At 47.2% G+C, this 18,198-nt stretch overlaps 1 protein-coding gene and 1 long non-coding RNA gene across 10 annotated transcripts in view; one reads left to right on the plus strand and one right to left on the minus strand.

The window, feature by feature from the left end:
- PTPN1 (protein tyrosine phosphatase non-receptor type 1) overlaps positions 1-18,198 on the minus strand; it is a 145,298-nt gene that overhangs the window by 68,460 nt on the left and 58,640 nt on the right. For 4 of the 9 annotated variants that reach the window (XR_014254882.1, XM_082430482.1, XM_082430479.1 and 1 more), the window contains exon 1: positions 201-446. The exons of 1 other annotated variant lie outside the window; for it this stretch is intronic. Coding sequence is in view for 6 of the 8 variants with exons in the window: in XM_082430482.1 (XP_082286608.1) it covers positions 201-263 (63 nt within the window). In the remaining 2 variants the exon portion in view is untranslated. Of the gene's footprint in view, positions 1-200; positions 448-18,198 lie in introns of those variants that run through there. 4 more of the 9 variants (XM_082430480.1, XM_082430481.1, XM_082430486.1 and 1 more) reach the window with 1 other exon arrangement.
- The window catches only part of LOC309645430, a 30,708-nt gene that overhangs the window by 8,625 nt on the left and 3,885 nt on the right, over positions 1-18,198 (plus strand). The window contains exon 3 of the long non-coding RNA XR_014254885.1: positions 14,161-17,784. This is a non-coding gene — a long non-coding RNA (uncharacterized lncRNA). The remainder of the gene's footprint in view (positions 1-14,160; positions 17,785-18,198) is intronic.

An 18,198-nucleotide genomic window follows, 5' to 3' on the forward strand; every position in this document is an offset into this window, starting at 1 on the left:
GCGAGGCCGGGGAGAGACGCAGGCCCACCCGGGGGACAAAGAGAGAGGCGGCCGGCCTCTGCCGCCGTCGGATCGAATCCTCACGGAGCAGGGCCGAGGCGGAGGGCGGGACCCAGAGGGAGAGTGGGGCCTGGGGGTCTGAGGGGAAGGTTCGCTAGGCCTAAGCGAAGGGCCTGCCGCGCTCTGGGGCGCTCCCGCACCTGGTAAATGGCCGCCCAGCTCCCAGCCTTGTCGATCTGCTCGAACTCCTTTTCCATCTCCATGGCGGGCCAGGGGGGCTGCTGCGCCTCCTCCTCGGCCCACTGCGCCGTCTGCCGCTCTAGGCCGCGTCGCGCTGTCCGCACTTAGTCCCGCTGCAAGCCGCGACTCTCGCCGCTACCGCCGCCCTAGCCGCCGCTGCTTCTTCATGTCAACCCGGCAGCCGGAAGTACGCACCGCGCTGCCGCGGGCTCCGCCCCTCAAGCGGAAGGACCAATCAGCGCTCAGGAATGTCGGCTAGCAGTTCCGCGGGGCGGAGCCGGGGAGGTGCTGGGGGAAGACATCTTGCAGCGTGCCCTCCCTCCTCCCCTCCCATCCCGGTCTACGAGCTTGGGCGTGGCGCGCGCCCGTTGCCTAGGCGACCCCGGGAGCCCCGCCCACGGCGCGTGGGTTTGCCCGGCTGCCACCGATCTTGAATTCAAGCATCGATGCGGTCCGTTGAGTCACAGAGTGACCTTGAAGCAGTCATGCATCTTTCCTGCAGCGCCAGGGCCCAGGCCTCAGTGCTCCAAGGGGGAGGGGGGCTTACATGCTCCCCTTCCAGGCTCCCGCCTCTGGCCAGATGTCCGCCCTCTTTTCGAGAAACTTAGAGCTTCATGATTTACCAGGCTGCTGGGGAAGACCCACTACTCTCTGAATGTACTTTGCGTTTGTGGTCTCCTATCCTGGGCACTGCAGAAATGAATGGATTGGGGTCTTGGAATGATTTTTAATACGTCCCAAAGTAGCAAGGAAGTCCTGCTCAGAATGGACTCAGTGGAGCACAAATTCCATGGTGCATTAGTGTTGAATAATGGCAGATTTCTGGGCTCACTTCCAAAGGATTCGGATACAGAAATCTGTATTTTTTACCAGCAACCCCAGCTAATTCTATACCTATGGTCCTTGAAGCACACATGAGAAGGGCTGGTCAGGTGGTTTTTCTGCAGGATGTACTTTAAGCCATTCACTTTTGTGTCGGGCACATTATATGAAGATTGTGAACTCCATGGGGTCAGGGACCCTAGAGGACAGAATCATCTCTGTTCACTCTTCCCATCTCAAGCCTACCCAGAGCAGCGGTGTTGAATTCCAGCTCATTCCTTGAGTGCTTGTGGCAGGCACTGTGCCTGGCATTCCAAGTACATTTTCTCATTTAATCTCTACAACAACCCTACAATATAGGCACTTTTATTATTCCCATTTTATAGATGCGGAAACTGAGGCACAGTGAGGCAAAATCACTTGTCCAGAGTACCTTTGCACATTGGTATGGAAGGCAGGATTCTAACCAGTCTTCAGGGGAGTGCTCGCTTTGGAGACAGGCTGCCTGAGTCCAAATTCCAGCTCTACTAAATACTAGCTGTGCAACCTTGGGCAAATTACCTAACCCCTCTCTGCCTCTGTTCCCTCCTTTGTAAAATGAAGATAATGAAAGTACCCATCTCATAGGGTGGTGTGAAGATTGAAAGAGTATATATAATGCTTTTAGTCTAGTGAGTGGATCAATAAATATGAGCCCCCATTGTTATATACCTTCAAATAATAGCAAATGGGAGGTAAATCCTTGTTGAATAAATGCAATTGGTTTGATAAACAATGTCTTTAGAAACTGAGTATTCCATGGAGGGGAAAATTAACAAAAGATGCCCCTTCGGGTGAAAAGTTTGGGAACGCCACACTTGGAAGCTGCCTAATATAAGTCTTAGCCATTTAAGTGACTCTCCAGGTTCGTGTACTCTTCCTGCCCTTGTTTCTTTGAGAGCTAGTTTATCTGGAACTCACAGAACTCAGAGCTCCTTGTTGTGGGGGACAGAACAAGGCTGGTTCATTCTTCTCACTGTGGGCTGACCTAAGTAAGTAAATAAATCAAATGCCCATCTGGAGCCCAAGTGGCCCTCATGCCTGCAGGGAGTACCACCCAGTGACTGGAGCGGCCTTTGAGTGGGGCCAGTGCTCTGCACGGGATCTTGATGAAGGAGTGGAGGTGGGTGTGTGCGTGCAGAGTCCACGTGTATTTAGTGGATGTATTAGTTACCTAGGGTGGCCGTAACAAATTACCACAAATGTGGTGGCTTAAAGCAACAGAAATATATTTTTGAACAGTTCTGGAGGCCAGACGTCTGAAGTCAATGTGTTGACAGGGCCACACTCCCTCTGAAGTCTCTAGGGGAGAATCCTTCCTTGCCTCTTCCAGCTCCTGGTGACTTCAGTGGTTCCTCAGCTTGCGGCAGCATAAATGCAGTCTCTGCGTCCATCTTTATGTGGTTTTTCTCCTCTGTCTCCTCTTCCAGCTGTCTAATCTCCCTCGGCCTCACTCTTTCAAGAATACCTGTCATTGGATCTAGGACCTACTCTAATCCAGGAGGATTTTGCATTGCCAGGTAATCCAAGATGATCTCATTTTGAGATCCTTAAATTAATTACATCTGCAAAGACCCTTTTTCTGAATAAGGTTATATCCCAGGTTCTGGGGGTTAGGACTTGGACATATCCTTTTTGAGATATGTCCCCCACTCAACCTACCACAGTGGCAGAGGGTGAAACTTTGTCACAAAATTGGTCCAGAATGAAACCCCTAATTTCAGGTATCAGCTAATCACTATTATATCCGTTCTTCACATAGCAGCAGCCAGAGAGCGCTTTTAATTTTTTGGATCATGAAACTCTTGTAGGTAAAACCCTCCAATAGTTTCCCATCCTTCTTAGAATGAAACCCAAACAAGTCCTAACCCTGGCCCACCTCCCCTACCTTTCTCCTTTTCTTGTACTCTAGACCAATCCTCTAATTCATTGAATGAGTTTCTACCTCAGGACCTTTGCACCAACTGTTCCTGCTGCCTGGACCACTCTTCTTGCAGATCTTGTCACCCTTCAAGTCTCAGGTCAAATGTTACCTCTGCAGACAGGTCTCTGACCACGGTCTCTAAAATAGCCCCCAGTCACTTTCTGCCGGTGACCTTGTTTTCTGCATCACAGTGCTCATCTCTAAAATCTCCCTCTTTATTTGTTGGCTTGTTTCCTTTTCCTGCCCCCCACTATAGTGTTCCATGAGGGTAGGGACCTCGACTTCTTGTCTGTGTCCCAAGCCCCTGATATTGGGTTGGGAGGAGGGACTTGAGGTGCTGGAATCTTCCGTGGCTCTCTAAGGCTTGGCTTTCGTCTGTCACGCTCTACCAGTTCTCTGCCAAGTCCTGGCCTAGAACCAGCCAAGCCTTGGTATCCCCCGGAGCTGTGATGGTGGTGATTGGGAATCTTTTAGTGATGACTGGTTAGAAAATAAACAAATGACCATATGTCATGATAGCTAAAACCTTTTCTTGGCAGGCCTGCCTGAGGAATGGTCTCAGGTGGTTTCTTGGGCCTTTCCTTCACAGATTTAGCTAATGGAGCAAATCAATGACCCATTAAACTTTTTAAAATGTCCTAAAGAGTTGTCAGTAGAGAAGGATGCCTGTTTACCAAGCCTCCAATGGATCATCGACTCCTAACTTAGCAGTGTCAGCAAGCTTCCTGGTAAAAATCCGGCCTGGCCTGGTCTTTTTTCTGGGAGGTAGACCAGTGTTAAGAGCTTGGAATTCAGAGAGAGACCAAAGTAGTCTCTGATGAGATGTCACTTCCTCGGAGAGGCCCCTTCTGATGCCCCCTAATAAACGGTTCCGTGAATCTGTATCCTTTTTCCTCCTTAGAACTTATCAGGCATTTGAGGACATATTTTCTCCCTGCTGTTACCATGTAGTATTATGTCATGGGTTTGTTCTCTGTGTGTTATCGTCCATCTCTACCACTAAATGTAAACTTCATGAAGAAAAGAGATTAAGTCGATTTGGTTCAATGCCGTCTTCCTTGAGCTACAGGTCATTCCCAGATGGGCCACAAGTCCTTGGAAGATTCCAGAAATCAAGATGACAGGGCTTTTTTCTACCTCATAGACTCAGACCTCCAGGGTCCTCAGGGTCATCCAGCTCGCTCTGTCTACCAGTGAGGACACATAGCCAGGAAAGGAAGTGGCCCTTCCCTCTGAGATTCACAGCTGCTCTCCTAACGAAGTTTGGGTGCCTTGACTGGTTGGCTGATTTGGGGTCAGCCAAAGACATTCCTGGGATAGAATAACTGACTAGGGGCAAAACCCAGGCCCACAGTGCTGGAAACTGGATGCACAGAGCTTCAGTCTCCAGCCACAGACAGCGCTAGGTGTGACCTCCCAGTTTATATTTCCCAGAAGTCCTGCAAGCCTGGTGTTGTCCCATTTTGCAGATGAGAAAATGGGTAAAGAGGTGAAATCAATGAACACCCAAATACAGAATGCTGGTCTGGGTGCAGCAGGTTAGAATCTTCTAACCCTGGTCTGCTACTTACCAGCTTTCAGGCTTTGGGCAAGTTGCTTAACCTCCTAGTGTCAGCCTGTATGCTTTCCAGTGAGAAAAACCCAACTGAAAGTAGCTTTCACAAAATAGGGAATTCACTGGCTCATGAAACTGGGAAGTCCAAAAGTGGTTTGCTTCAGGCACCGCTGCATCCAAGGGCTCAAACAATGTCATCGTGACTCTCTCTTACTCCTGCTCTCTTAGTGCTTCCCTCTGTGTTAGCTTCACTCTCCTCCCCAGGTAACCAGGATGGCCCTGGCAGCCACAGGCTCACATCCTGCCAATTCAGCAACCCTGATGGAAAAAGTGCTTCTTTTCCCTGTGGTCCCAGCACAAGTCCTGGCCTTGAAGTTCATTGGTCCAATTGAGTCTCACATGCCATCTCTAAGCCAATCACTTTTTCCAAGGGAAATATTGGCAAATAAAGAAACCGAGGCCCAGAGAGGTCAAATTCTTAACCAAGGTCGCACAGCTCTAAGTATGGAAGTAGGATTTAGATAATAGGCAGTCTGGTGTCAGCATCTGTGCTCTCAGCCGTGATGCTACACAGTCTCTCCAAGAATTCCCATGAACTCTAAACAAATAATAACAATGAAGACATAATAATAGTGGTAATAATTATCACTTACAACAACATGGTGAAGCTATTACTATTATTATCCCCCATTTGAAGTGAGGCACAGAAAGTTTCTCAGCTTGCTTGTGGTCACACAGCTAAGAAATGGTAGAGCCAGGATTTGAAAGCAGTTTAGCTCTAGATGCTGCTTCTAGTTCTGAAATTCTATGAATATATGTGAGTTCTGCACTGTGAGAGCTTACAGGAAGGTTAGCAGCCCAGAAGCTCCTCACTCACGTCCTCACTGGGCCCTTCCCCATCCTTGTGAAGACTCTCCCTCCCCTCCACTCCCAGAAAATATTTCAGACTTTACTCCAAGCCATTAAAAATAAAAACAAGAATAAATACATAAGTCTAATCTGGAGCTGCCTCTCCTCCAAGAGTGAGTGCCCAGGGGAGGGAGGAGCTCAGGGGGAACTAGGGGGAATCACGTGCGTTCTGAGAAAGGTGGGTCAGAGACAGGGGGTGGTTGAAGCAGGGAAACTTCAAGCAGGCAAGTTTGACCCAAGGATGGAAACCAGACCTGGCCCCATGCTTTCAGCAAAGGAGGGTTTCCAGAGGCCACTGCTTCCTCCACCCTCCAGTTTAGGGGGTGGGGGGACACTTTGGTGGCACACACAGTGATTCTGGGCGTAGGTTCTGCAATCTGGCGGACTTGGGCTTCTATGCCCTTGGACAGGTTACTTACCCTCTCTGATTGCCAGTTTTGCGTCTTTTACATTAAGACAGGGATGTGATGGTCGGACGAGATGGTGTCTGAGCCTTGTCTCTAGTTCAGGGCAAGGACTCCATAAATGAGGCTGTTGTTATTACAGTTGTGTAGGTTGCTGAGTAGAAAAAGCAGGCTATGATCTGCCTACAGATGTTTTCATAGTATATGTTGCAACCTCCTGTTTTACATCTCTAATTTCTGTCATGCTGGTGGAGGTGAGCAGGGCCAGCTTTGTGGGTGTGTCTGTAATCGGTGCAGCTACACAGGGCCTGGGCTCAGAAGGGCCCTGCGCTTGGTTTAATGCTCTGCAGCCACCATCTTGAAATCCTTAATATTTTTGGAATCAGGGACCTTGCATATTCATTTTACACTGGGCCTTGTAAATTATGTAGCCAGTCCTGGAAGTGAGTCTAGATTTTCAAATTCTTGAAGTGGGTTAGAAGCAGTTTCTGTCTTTGAAGATGGAAATGGTTTCCCTCCTTTATTCTGGGAGGAACTACTACTCTTGGGGGAAGTCTTAAAACAGTGACATTATTCAGATACAGATTCCCCATGTTGAGTTGTTTATTATTGTTTAGTAATAGTAATTATAATTGCTACATGTATTGGGTGTTAACTATGGGCCAAGCTCTGTGCTAAGCTAGCGCTTTACCTTCATCCCTCTAGATCTTCCCAAGAACCCTGTGAAAGGGTCTGTTATTAACCTTATTTGACAGGTGAGGAAGCAGAGTGGTTATGTAATTTGTCCATTGTCACCAGCAGTGTTGGCATCATGTCTATGAGTTGAGTGGCACTGTAGCAAGATGGCAGCCCTTTTAGAGAAAAGGAATTAACTTCTAAGCTTTCATTTAGATAAAAGTGTTCCTGGAGTCCTTGGGAGAGAGGTGTGTCTTTTGGATCAAATATTTGCTCCGGTAGTTTTTGTATTTGAAGATGGAAATGGTCTTCCATTTGAAAACTGACCGTGCAGAGAGGGAGGGGCTGGCCTGTACTTTTCCTTTCCTGTGCTGGAGGGAGGCCTATGGCGAGGACCCACACTTAGAGTGACTGAAAGCAGAGGGACCCTGACTTGGGGGAATGTGCTCACAACTCTCAAGCTGTCCTCACCTGGGCCATGGGGAAGCACATCCACTGATGGAGCTTTCCTCTGAAGGACCTGGATATTCCCACTGCCCATATCTCGGGTAGGCGAGGAAGAGAAAGGCTCTAAATTCTAGAGAGAGGGTCAGGAGGCCCCCCCTCCGTGGGAGGTAGACTGGCTCCCACAACTGGCTGGAGAGAAAGGAGGACGGAGACCGGCATGAGGGACAGCAGGATGCAGGTACATGGCCTCTAGAACTATCTGCTTTCAATTTCATTTTGTGTTTTCCTTTTCTGCATTGTAATTCCCACCTGTTATCCTCAAGTCTTCGATAAAATGTTGTTCCCTGCTGCAAGCTCATCTTAGGTTTGGTATTACCCAGATACTAATTGTCCCCAATATCAATTCTCCTCTTCTTTCATAGAAATAGGATTGTACCTGGGCCATGGCTGCCCAGCTAAAGACTACATTTCCCAGGTTCCCTTGAAGCTAACTATGCCATGTGACTACATGCTGGCCAATACGATGTGGGTAGAAGTGATGTGGTCCACTTCTAAATCATGCCCTCAAAGGCCCAGGGGGTGCTGGGCAGAGGGACAGGAAAAGTTCTTTCTTTTGCTTTTTACTCCATCCTGCTGCCTGGAACGTAGATATAGTGGGTTCCAACTTGGACTGTGCAGACAAGGGCAACATACAAGGGATGGAAGAGAACAAGACAGAAGGAGCCTGCCCCATCACCCCTAGACTGATCACACACAGACTGTTCCATGAGAGAGACATAAAGGGGGCTGATTTTCAGCTGATATGCACAGGTCTAGTCATCCTGGTTGCTTATAGACATCAGTCTTATTGTTAAAAATAAACTTCTGCTTTGTTTAAGCCACTGTTCATGAGAGTTACAGTAATTGAATCTATATTCTATAATTAACCCAGACATGTTTTAGGGGGCTGATAAGGAAGAGGGCTGTGTACCGCCTCCAGATTAAGATGGCGCTGGGGACAGCAGCAGCATCCTGACGCAGGCAGTTAAGAGAAGGCAGACAAGGGCAGTAGAAGTCCTGGGAGAGACAGCTCACTGTGGTTGCCAAGCAGCCACAGGGATGGTCCATGGGACATGTGAACATCCCCCAGAGATTCTGAGTAATATCCTGCAGAAAGAACCTGATAAAAGTTTGGTCTTCTTAGAGTCATGGGGTCTGATTGTTAGTTAGATATTAAAAGGGAAGCTGGAAATTTTGGGGACAGCTGGGGTTAGAAACAGTGCCCAGAGAATGTTAATTCCCTTCTGAGGCATATACTTTTGGTTGCCTATCTACCCATCATCCCCTCCCCCCTTCTTCTTGGCTGACAGAGCCCACCCATTATAACAGAGGCTGAAAACGTGAGCTATTCCTCTTCCAAGCCACCTTTGCAGTTTGAGCATGGACATATTATACTCAATCCCAGCTAATGGGATGTGAGGCAAAGTCTGCCCAGGAGCTTCTGGGAAAGGTTTCTCCCTCTTGTAAGAGACACGTGGAAGGAATTGTGCCTCTTCCTCAATAAGCTAAGGCTGGAGGAGCACAGAGAGAGAGCCCCCGAGCCCTTGGCAAAGTCACTGAGTTACTGAACTGTCCCTGGAACCACCTAGCTCTGAACTTCTTTGTAAAGATCATAAGCTTTTTAGTTTTATTGTTGAAGCCACTTTGGGTTGGCTTTTTTATTACTTGCAGCCAAAAGCGTGCTAACCGCTACACTGTCTTTGCCTCCTGTTTCTACCTTCCTTCAGCCCTATGTGTCTCAAGTTTAGCCTCATTCCTTCCGCTGAGCCCTGGTTGCTCTGGAAGTCAAGATCTTTTGGAAACCACCTGCGTCAACTTGTCACCACTTTTCTTCTAAATAAGAATCTCCCTTGTCCCTTCTTACTTCTTCATTTCAGAACCAAGATCTGTATCTGGGTGGGGTGAAAGCAGAACTTCAGCCTTTGTACAAAACTCTATTTGGGCATGGATTGATCCTCTTGTATTGGTCTTATCAGTCCAGATGTGTGTCTCTCTCAGCTGACCGGGAGCTCCTCTCAGGCATGGACTGGGTAGTATTCATCTTGGTATAACCCTAGGGTAGCTCAGGGCTGGGCAAGAGGAGGTGCTCCCCAAATGCTTGTTGAATGAATATATGAAAGAATGAATCATCTAAGCCCAATTTTATCACCTCCCTAAACAGAGCCAATTTCCCTCCCCACTGCTCTCCTACACTACTCTAGGACAAGACAGTTCTTGCAGAGGTAGAGCCAGGAAGAAGAAGAAGTTAATCCAATTCTCAATTCCAAAGCAGTGTCTAATCCTTCTCTCCTTAAATTTCCTTTAATCCACCCACTGTCAGCCCTGGCTCTGGTTCAGCAATGAGCTGACTCTGACCCAGATTGTCTCCAAAAAAAAAAAAAAACAAAAGGAAGAAGAAAGAAGGGAGAGAAGAAACTGTGTTTGTATATAAATCAAATTCCAGAAGCCTAGAAGAACTAAAGAGAGAAAGGATTCAAGGTGGGCATTCTCTCCACCAAGAGGTGTAAATTCTAGCACTGGAGGTGGGACCTTTTTTTTCTCAATTCTTTTTCTAATCTCAAAAGTAATACATGTTTAATGAAGAAATCTTGGGGCTTCCCTGGTGGCGCAGTGGTTGAGAATCTGCCTGCCAATGCAGGGGACACGGGTTCGAGCCCTGGTCTGGGAAGATCCCACATGCCGCGGAGCAACTAGGCCCGTGAGCCACAGTTACTGAGCCTGTGCGTCTGGAGCCTGTGCTCCGCAACAAGAGAGGCCACGACAGCGAGAGGCCCGCGCACCGCGATGAAGAGTGGCCCCCACTTGCCGCAACTAGAGAAAGCCCTCGCACAGAAACGAAGACCCAACACAGCAAAAATAAATAAATAAATAAATAAATAAGTAAGTAAATAAATACATAAATAAATAAACCCAAAGTTTAAAAGAAATCTTGAAAAGCACATATGAAAGAGAGGAAACTTAGTGTTTTAGTCTCACCACTTAAGATGGTGACAACATTTTGGTATGCGGATTTCCACAGTTCTTTGGTTTGTCTCTGTCTCTTCACCTCTGTCTCCATCTTCCCCTTTCCCTCAGCCCCTCTCATCTCTCTCTCTCATCTCTCTCTCTCTCTCTCTCTCTCTCTCTCTCTCTGTCTCTCTCTCTCTCTCTCTCTCTCTCTCTCTCTCTCTCTCTCTCTCGCTCCAGGTCTCATTCTCTCTTTCTCAGACTTAAATGTTTCCAGGTTCTTCACCCTCCAGACAGGGTCACACCCCGCCCCCATTTAATAAACACTCAGTGTGATCTAATTCCCATCTCATGACGAAGTAGGAAACCCAGTCCCCTCGGCTCCACAACACTTTCTGAGAAATCTGAATACCTTTTCCTCAAACTCTGCTTACCACTTGTCTCTTCTTGCTCTAAATTTTCACTTCAGTCTACTCTCCAGCTTCCCTTGCTCTCCCCGTATCAGACGGGAATGCTTTTGGCTCTAAGTAACACTCAAGCTGAAGCAGATCAGAGTTTCTTTTCCCCACAGAACGAGCAGTCTGGGGACAGGTGTTCCCCCATCATGCTGATGGCCTGCACATCCCCTCAGCCCTTGGTGTTCACACCGCAGCTTTCTGGCAGAAAGCTTTCTCCGGCCACTGGAGTGGGCTCAGCGCCCCTCAGGGTCTGGCCAGGAGCGCGTGCCTTTAGAAACAGCCCTCGACCAAGGACAAGTGGAAGCTTGTGGGTAAGCAGCTCAACTCCTTGCTCCTCAGGGGGGGCAACTCAGGGGCATGTTCTCCACGGGCTCTCAGAAGTCTCCAGTGGGGCAGAGTCCCACTTGCCCTTGGTGGCAACCTGCCCCTTCCTGTTCCTGTCTCATTCCCCCACTCCTGGACCGGTGCTCCCTGAGATCTCCTCTCAAATCACTTGCTTGCATTCAAAGCCTTGCCTCAGCGTTGGCTTCTGGAGGAACTCTGTCTCAGACAGTAGACTTGGGCTTTTCCTTCTGTCTAACTAAAAGGCCACAAATAGAAATGTCTTCTTCCACCAAGTATGACTCCACAAAATTCTGGCCTCTTTAAAAGAGCAGTGCATCCCCACTTCTAGTCCTTGAGATATCAAATATATTGGGTCTCCATCTAGGGCCCCCCCCCCGCTACATATGCTTTTGCACCCGGCACTTTACATACACAATAAAATGAGGAAGGGGCCTTCTGAGTCTAAATTCAGAGGTCATCTAGCAGTTGGGGACAACCACTTCTCTTCAGGGGTCCCTGTGAAGCCATTTTAGGGGAAAGGCACCCTACTCCCACTCCTACCCAGCCCCCTCCACCCCCCACTTCCAAGGCCCTAGAGCCATAAGTCTTGCTTGAACTGGGTGTTGGAAGGGGGGAAGGTGCAGAAGCACTTTGAATCAAATTCTAGATTGAAGTTTTTTCAAGTAAATTTTTACTAAAATATAATACATATACAGAAAAAATATATATATATATATGTCATAAGTACACAGCTTAAAGAATTTCCACCAACTGAACATGCTGATGTAGCCAGCAACCAGATCAAGATGCAGAACTCTACCAGCCCCCCAGAGAGCCACCTTGTGCCCCTTTCGGTCCCATCCCCTCCTCAAGGGCTACCACCATTCTGACTCCTAACACCCTGGGTTAGTTCTGCCTGGTTTTGAACTTCGCATGAATGGACTCACGCAGGGCGTGCTCTTTCATGCCTGCCTTCTTTCAGTCAACGTCACGGCCATGAGATTCATCTGTGTTGGGTCTAGCTGCAGCTCACTGGTTGAGACTGACATTTTAATTTGAGGAGTTTTGGGTTTTAAGGACTGAAAGGAGATGGTTTTGGTAACTAAAAGAGCCTGAAAAATGATGGAATTGCAGAGAGGTGGGTTGAGGAAGCCCACCCCTTAAGAGCTGCATGACTTTGGACAAATGACCGAACTTCTTGTTTCTCTGTTTCTGTAACATGCGGCTAACACAGCTTCCTACTTCACAAGGCCATTGTGAGGACTCGGTGAATTGGTGTCTGCAAGAGCAGTGGCCCGTGGTGTCTGCAAGAGCGGTGCCTGGCCCGTGGGGGGGGCTCTCCTGGGACCCTGCTGCTCCCTCCCCTACAGCCCCTACCGTGAACACTACCTCTACTCTCGTATTTTTATTATTACCCAGAGGGAAAAGGGAGGTTTCAACAGAGGATATTTGGTAGTAGTTATTATAAAAGTAAAGCTAGTTGAGACGTATCCCTAAACCGGTTAGGCGTGCGTCTCAGGTAAAGCACACATCAACCCTGAGAAGCTAGTACGGGTCATGCTCATTTGATAGACCAGGCAGCTGAGGCTTGGAGGGAGAAGCAGCTTCTCTGGGGTCACAGAGCGACTTGGTGGTGGAGCCAGGGCCTCTCGAAGCAGGGAATCCTGCTCTTCTCTTTGCCCTTTTACCTACTTCTCATCTCCTGCTAGATCCGGCTGTCCTCAGGATGCACTGGGGTGACCCTACTGGGCTACCCTTGGCATGACCACCCCGTCCATGTGGTGCTGTCTTTAGAACTTACTGGAATGTTTTCTGTATTGATTTTCTTATCGACCTATTCACATGAGGCTCAATCTTTCCTGCGGGTCTCATAAGCAGCACTTTGTGAAATACCAGGTGGGTCAGTCATACTCAGCAAACAGGTTCTAAGGTAGCCCCGTGGTAGTGGTATGGTGGCTGGGAATGTTGGTTTTTATGGGGCTGAAATTAGTCAACTGAGGTAATAGAATTCTATTCTATTGGCCTGTTCACCCCTGAACCAGAATTCTCCCACTGCAAATCAAGAAATTGGCCCACAGGAACAGGAGAGGAGTTTGTGAGAAGGATGTAAGGCACTTTATAGACATGGAGAAAGAAACCACCAGAAGCAAGTTTGAAAAGGCTTGAGAACAGGATGCCCTGGGGGGGGGGGGGGTCTTGGTTGCAGAAACTGGCGAGTGTCTTCTGCAGCTCTGATGACCTGTCACTAAGGACGCTTTGGCTGCAAGTAATAGAGAACAATGACTCAAACTGGCTTAAGCAGTAAGGGAGTTGGTAGCTTGGGCAACTCTGAAGTTGGTTGACTCAGGGGTTCAAGAATGTAATTGAGAACTCAGGTTTTCTCTCTCTTCCCTCTACTATCCACCTGTTGGCTTCAACTGAAAGCTGGTTCCCTCTGTGGCCGCAAAGTGGCAGCCAGTAGTAAGCAGGCTATAAAATTGTTAACATCCAGTAGGGAAGAAAGAGAGAAAGTGGCTTTCCCTGGCTCTCTCTTAAGAGTAAGGAAGTGTTGCTGCCAGAAGTCCCCAGGAAATCTATCCTGGTGTCCCACTGGCTAAACTGGCTTGGCCTGTTCACCCCTGAACCAGTCCTCAGCAAGAGGCATAGGGGGTGATTTTGGCCCCCGTTTGGAGGACATTTGGCAATGCTGGCAGACATTTGGGGGTGTTAGTGGCACCTCATGGTTAGAAATTAGAGATGCAGCTAAATATCCTACAATGCCCAGGATGACACCTCCCTGCTTCACACACTACAGAAAATTATCTGTTCTGAAACATCAACAGTACAGAGGTTGAAAAACCCTGGCTTAGACTAATCAGGCCCTCCCTGCGCTTGGGGTGTAATAGTTGGTGGGGAGTCACCTACAGTGTCCACTGCAAACTTTTTTTTCAGAATCTGTTACTCTGTTGGAGATTCAAATTTCAGAGAGGGTTTGTTTGGCTTGGCCTGGTTCACTTGCCCACTCATAGGCTAATTGAGTGTAAGGCACTGTGGTTGACCAGTAGTTCCCCCACAGGAAGATCCTGGCACAGGAAGTGGGAAGGGATGTTAAACAAGCAGAACAAAACAAAAAAGCCCACCTCAACTTAAGAAGCTTAAACTCTTGATGCTGCTGGAGAGGACAAGTTTCATGTCTTAACTGGAAACCCACAAAACTGTGATGTGCTTTTGCAGTGACACTCCTCTCAAAGAACAAGAGGGAGACATCCCAGAATGAAATAGAGGAGGGGAAAAGCATGCAACATCCTGGGATGATATGGGGGAGGAGTGGGGAGAGAAAGAGTATGATACACGTTAACTCGACTTCAAAGATGGCGGTCATTCATTCTTTCCCTCCAGGTATGGCGTCTACTCTTCCACACCCTTGAATCTGAACTGGCTTAGACCTTGTGTCTGTTTTGACTAGTAGAACATGGTGAAAGTGATGCTGGGCTAGTTCTGGGCTTCCTGCCACATGTAGCCCTGAGCCACCACGGAAGAAGTCTAGGCTGCTCCAGTGGGAGAGCACTGAGATGCCATCTTGGATGTCCAGCCCAAGTCAAGATGACGTCAACCCCAGTAGCCATCTGCTTGCAACGGCACGAGAGAACCCAAGTGAGAACCGCTCATCTGAGTCCAGTCAACCCACAGAACATGTGAGTGAGAATAAAAAACTGTTGTTTTTAAGCCACTAAATTTGGAGGTGGTTTGTCATGCATCAATTGATAGCCAGAACAATATATAAAAATAATATGCATATATAATAAAGATATTTCAATTTTCATATGTACTAACATTTTCATTAAAATACTTTATTATAAAAGTCATATAAAAGTGTCGCCAAAAATGGAGAAAAGAAACACCACCCCTAGTTACACCGATGTAACTCCAATCACAATGACTGTAAGCATTTTAGTGTGTATTCTCCCAGCCTTCTTTCCTATGGAAGATTTTCATACGGCAGTTTGAGAGCATCTTTTTTTCCTTTTACCAATATGTCATCATCGTTACTCTACATTGCCATAGAGGTTTTGTAACCAGAAAACTATACTAACAATGCTATTAACAGCCACTTATAGTAGACAGAATAACGGTCCCCCCAAAGATGTCTATGCCCTAATCCCCTGAACCTGTAAATGTGTTACTTTATGTGGCAAAAGGGACTTTGCAGGTGTGATTAGGTTAAGAATCTTGAGATGGGGAGATAATCCTGGATTATCTCAATGGGCTCAATGTGACCACAAGGCTCCTTATAAAAGGGAGGCAGGTGGGTCAAAGTCAGAGAAGATGATGTGAGTAAGGAATCAGCATCCGAGAGAGTGAGCAGAAGAGGCCATGCTGTTTGCTTTGAAGGTGGAGGACGTGCCACAATCCAAGGAATTTGGCAGCCCTCTAGAAGCTGGGAAAGGCAAGGAAACAAATTCTCCCCTGGACCTTCTACAAGGAATGCAGCTCTGCCCACACCTAGCTTTTAGCTCCACAAGACCCATTTTCTTGGACTTCTGACCTCAGAACTATAAGATAATAACTTTGTGTTGCTCTAAGCCACTCCATTTGTGATAACTTGCTACAGTAGCCATAGGAAACTAATACATCATCTTATTTAGCATTTAACACACAGTATCTTATTTAATATCTCACAACAACCCTGTGAGGCAGGTCCTGGTACCATCTGCATTTTAGAAATGAGGAAAGCTGTTGCTCAGAGGGACGAAGAACTTCCTCAGGCCACAGAGCTGCTAAATGGCAGAGCCAGGGACATATGCTGGCCCTGCCACTTATGGGTATACTTACAAATACCGCTAGTATAGGATTTATTTGGACTTGTGTAAACACACAGACGTTGGTCTAAGCCTTTGTCATGTTGCCATCTTTTTTTTCATTGTTTGTTCCTGTATTAACATTGTGACTTCTCTGGAAGTCCCCACCAGCCATAAGATGAAAACCACAGTTTTGAAATTGCATGGGCCATTGACTCATTGGTTTTTGTTGTTATTGGCACTGAAGTGTCTCATTAAAAAGATGAAATCCCAATTCACTTTGGGGTTTAGATGGACCAGATGTAATTTTGAAGTTGCCTAAATCTTAACTGCTATGTCAATCTCCTGCTTCTGAGATGTTTTGTTTTTTTAATGTTTTCTTTCTTTCTTTCTTTCTTTCTTTCTTTCTTTCTTTCTTTCTTTCTTTCTTTCTTTCATTTATTTATTTTTGGCTGCATTGGGTCTTCGTTGCTGTGCGCAGGCTTTCTCTAGTTGCGGAGAGCGGGGGCTACTCTTCGTTGAGGTGCACGGGCTTCTCATTGCAGAGGCTTCTCTTGTTGCAGAGCATGGGCTCTAGAGCGCAGGCTCAGTAGTTGTGGCACACGGGCTTAGTTGCTCCGCGGCATGTGGGATCTTCCCGGACCAGGGCTCGAACCCGTGTCCCCTGCATTGGCAGGCGGATTCTTAACCACTGCGCCACCAGGGAAGCCCCAGAGATGAAGTTTTAATGACATCTAAAGAAGCTCTGAAATGTGCCCCGAAGGCGTCTATAATCTGAAGATAGCCAAGAGTTTATGCAAACAAGATTCTTTTCTGCTAAGCGGAGTTTCCCCCTCTTTCAGCAAGGTTGGTCAATCCATGGGCTAAGCTCACAAGGGCCGGTGTGAAGTCCAGTAGTGTTCCCCCAGACAGCTTTTGCACTGATCTGTTTGGAACAATCTTTTTATTTTTTTTAATCTATGGAAAAGTCATTCCTCACATCCAACACCAAACGTCTGCATTCTCATAAAGATCTCCCAGTTGCTTACACGTGAGTTGGTCCGAATGGTCCTGGATTCTCACTCCTTCTCACACAGTCCCCACTGGGGTCAAGATCTGCTTCAGAGTTCTCACGAAGCTTGATTTCCCTGCAAACGTCCAACTGATAGTCCTATTGTAGAGTCTTCTGAAATAATTTTATTTTTCTTTACTTTTTTTATTAAGACAATCTATCTACAGTAAGATTTACCCTATTTAGGATCCAGTTCTATAAGATTAAGCAACTTACAATGCATAGGACAGTCCCCAACAACAAAGCAGTCCTGCGCAATCGGGCTGAGGTTGAGAAACTGCATCACAGCTGTGATCAAGTAATTTCCCTTTGTCAGTGGCCTTCCCTTCCCCATCACTTCCCCACTCTAAGATCCATACTTCCGTTGCTTCCCATATATGTATTTAGCTGTTTAATGTCTCTTTTCCCTCCTGTGATATAAACCCTAAGGGGCAAGGATTGTGTATGTTTTGTTCTCACCATGTAGTAGTTGCTTAATAAATATGTTGAATGAATGAAAAGTGCAAATGAAAACTATCTTTCATAAAGCATCTTTAAAATTTGAGGACACCAGGAGGCTTCTCTTGACTTCAGTCTTGATGACTTTCTAAACATCATTTGGGAAGAAAGGAATGTATGAGAGAGAGAGAGAGAGAGAGAGAGAGAGAGAGAGAAACATTGTCTTTGTAGGGTAAATGTGAGCTGGATTTCTAACACTGCCACTTAACTGCCTCATTACCAAGAGCAAGTCACATTCCCTCATCTGTAAAATGGGAATTATAAAAACAAGATGAAATGTGCTAAAGGATGTCAGTGCCCTGCACTTTGTAAATGTTGGGTTTTTACCTTCTTCCCTGTTTCCTCCTTCTCTTGAGTTTCCAGGCCAGTGTTGGTGCCCACGGTCATCCTCTTCAGCCCACCCTGGAGGACTGCCTGAAGCTTGGTGGACAGTTCTGTACACGCTTATGGCATCTGCATCACTGCCCAGGGCCCATGTGTTCAGCGTGTACACAGCAGGTCACAAGGGAAGTGCCTGGGAGTTGATATCCCCAGGCAGCACCTTCCACCATTGAGAGATGGGCATGGTGGATAAATGTCCCAGCTTCCTCACCCCCTCACAGGACAATTCTGAAGTGTACTCTACATCATCTTCCAGAGGTCTTCACTGAGATTGAGCCCTAGTTGCCCATAAAGGTAACCAACTCATTGACACACCCTTTATTCTGGTCCTCCCTTCCCTGTCTCATTTCCCACTTCCTCATTATTCTTCCTGAGGTTGTTTCGCAAATAAACTACTTGCACCTAGGGAGTAGCAGTTGCTGTCTGTCAGCCTCAGATTTTATCATTTGCCCGACTTCATCTGCCCAACTTCTAGCTGCTAGCATCTTCATCTTTTTGCATAAGTTCGTTTTTTTCCTGGCTGTTGGAGTCGAGCAGGCTAGAAGTGCTGGAGAATTAATTCTCTCTCCCTTCTGCCCAGCAGCCATCAACCTGTGCATGGAAGGAGGTGGTGTATAAATACCCCAGCTCCCTGGTCCCTCAGGTAGAATAACTCTGAGACACATGTTCTATACTGGGAGGGTGGGGCGGGGAGGTTAAGATCCAGTT

Source organism: Balaenoptera physalus (genome assembly GCF_965194825.1).
Source record: "Balaenoptera physalus genome assembly, chromosome: 16".
Classification (NCBI taxonomy): Eukaryota; Metazoa; Chordata; class Mammalia; order Artiodactyla; family Balaenopteridae; genus Balaenoptera; species Balaenoptera physalus.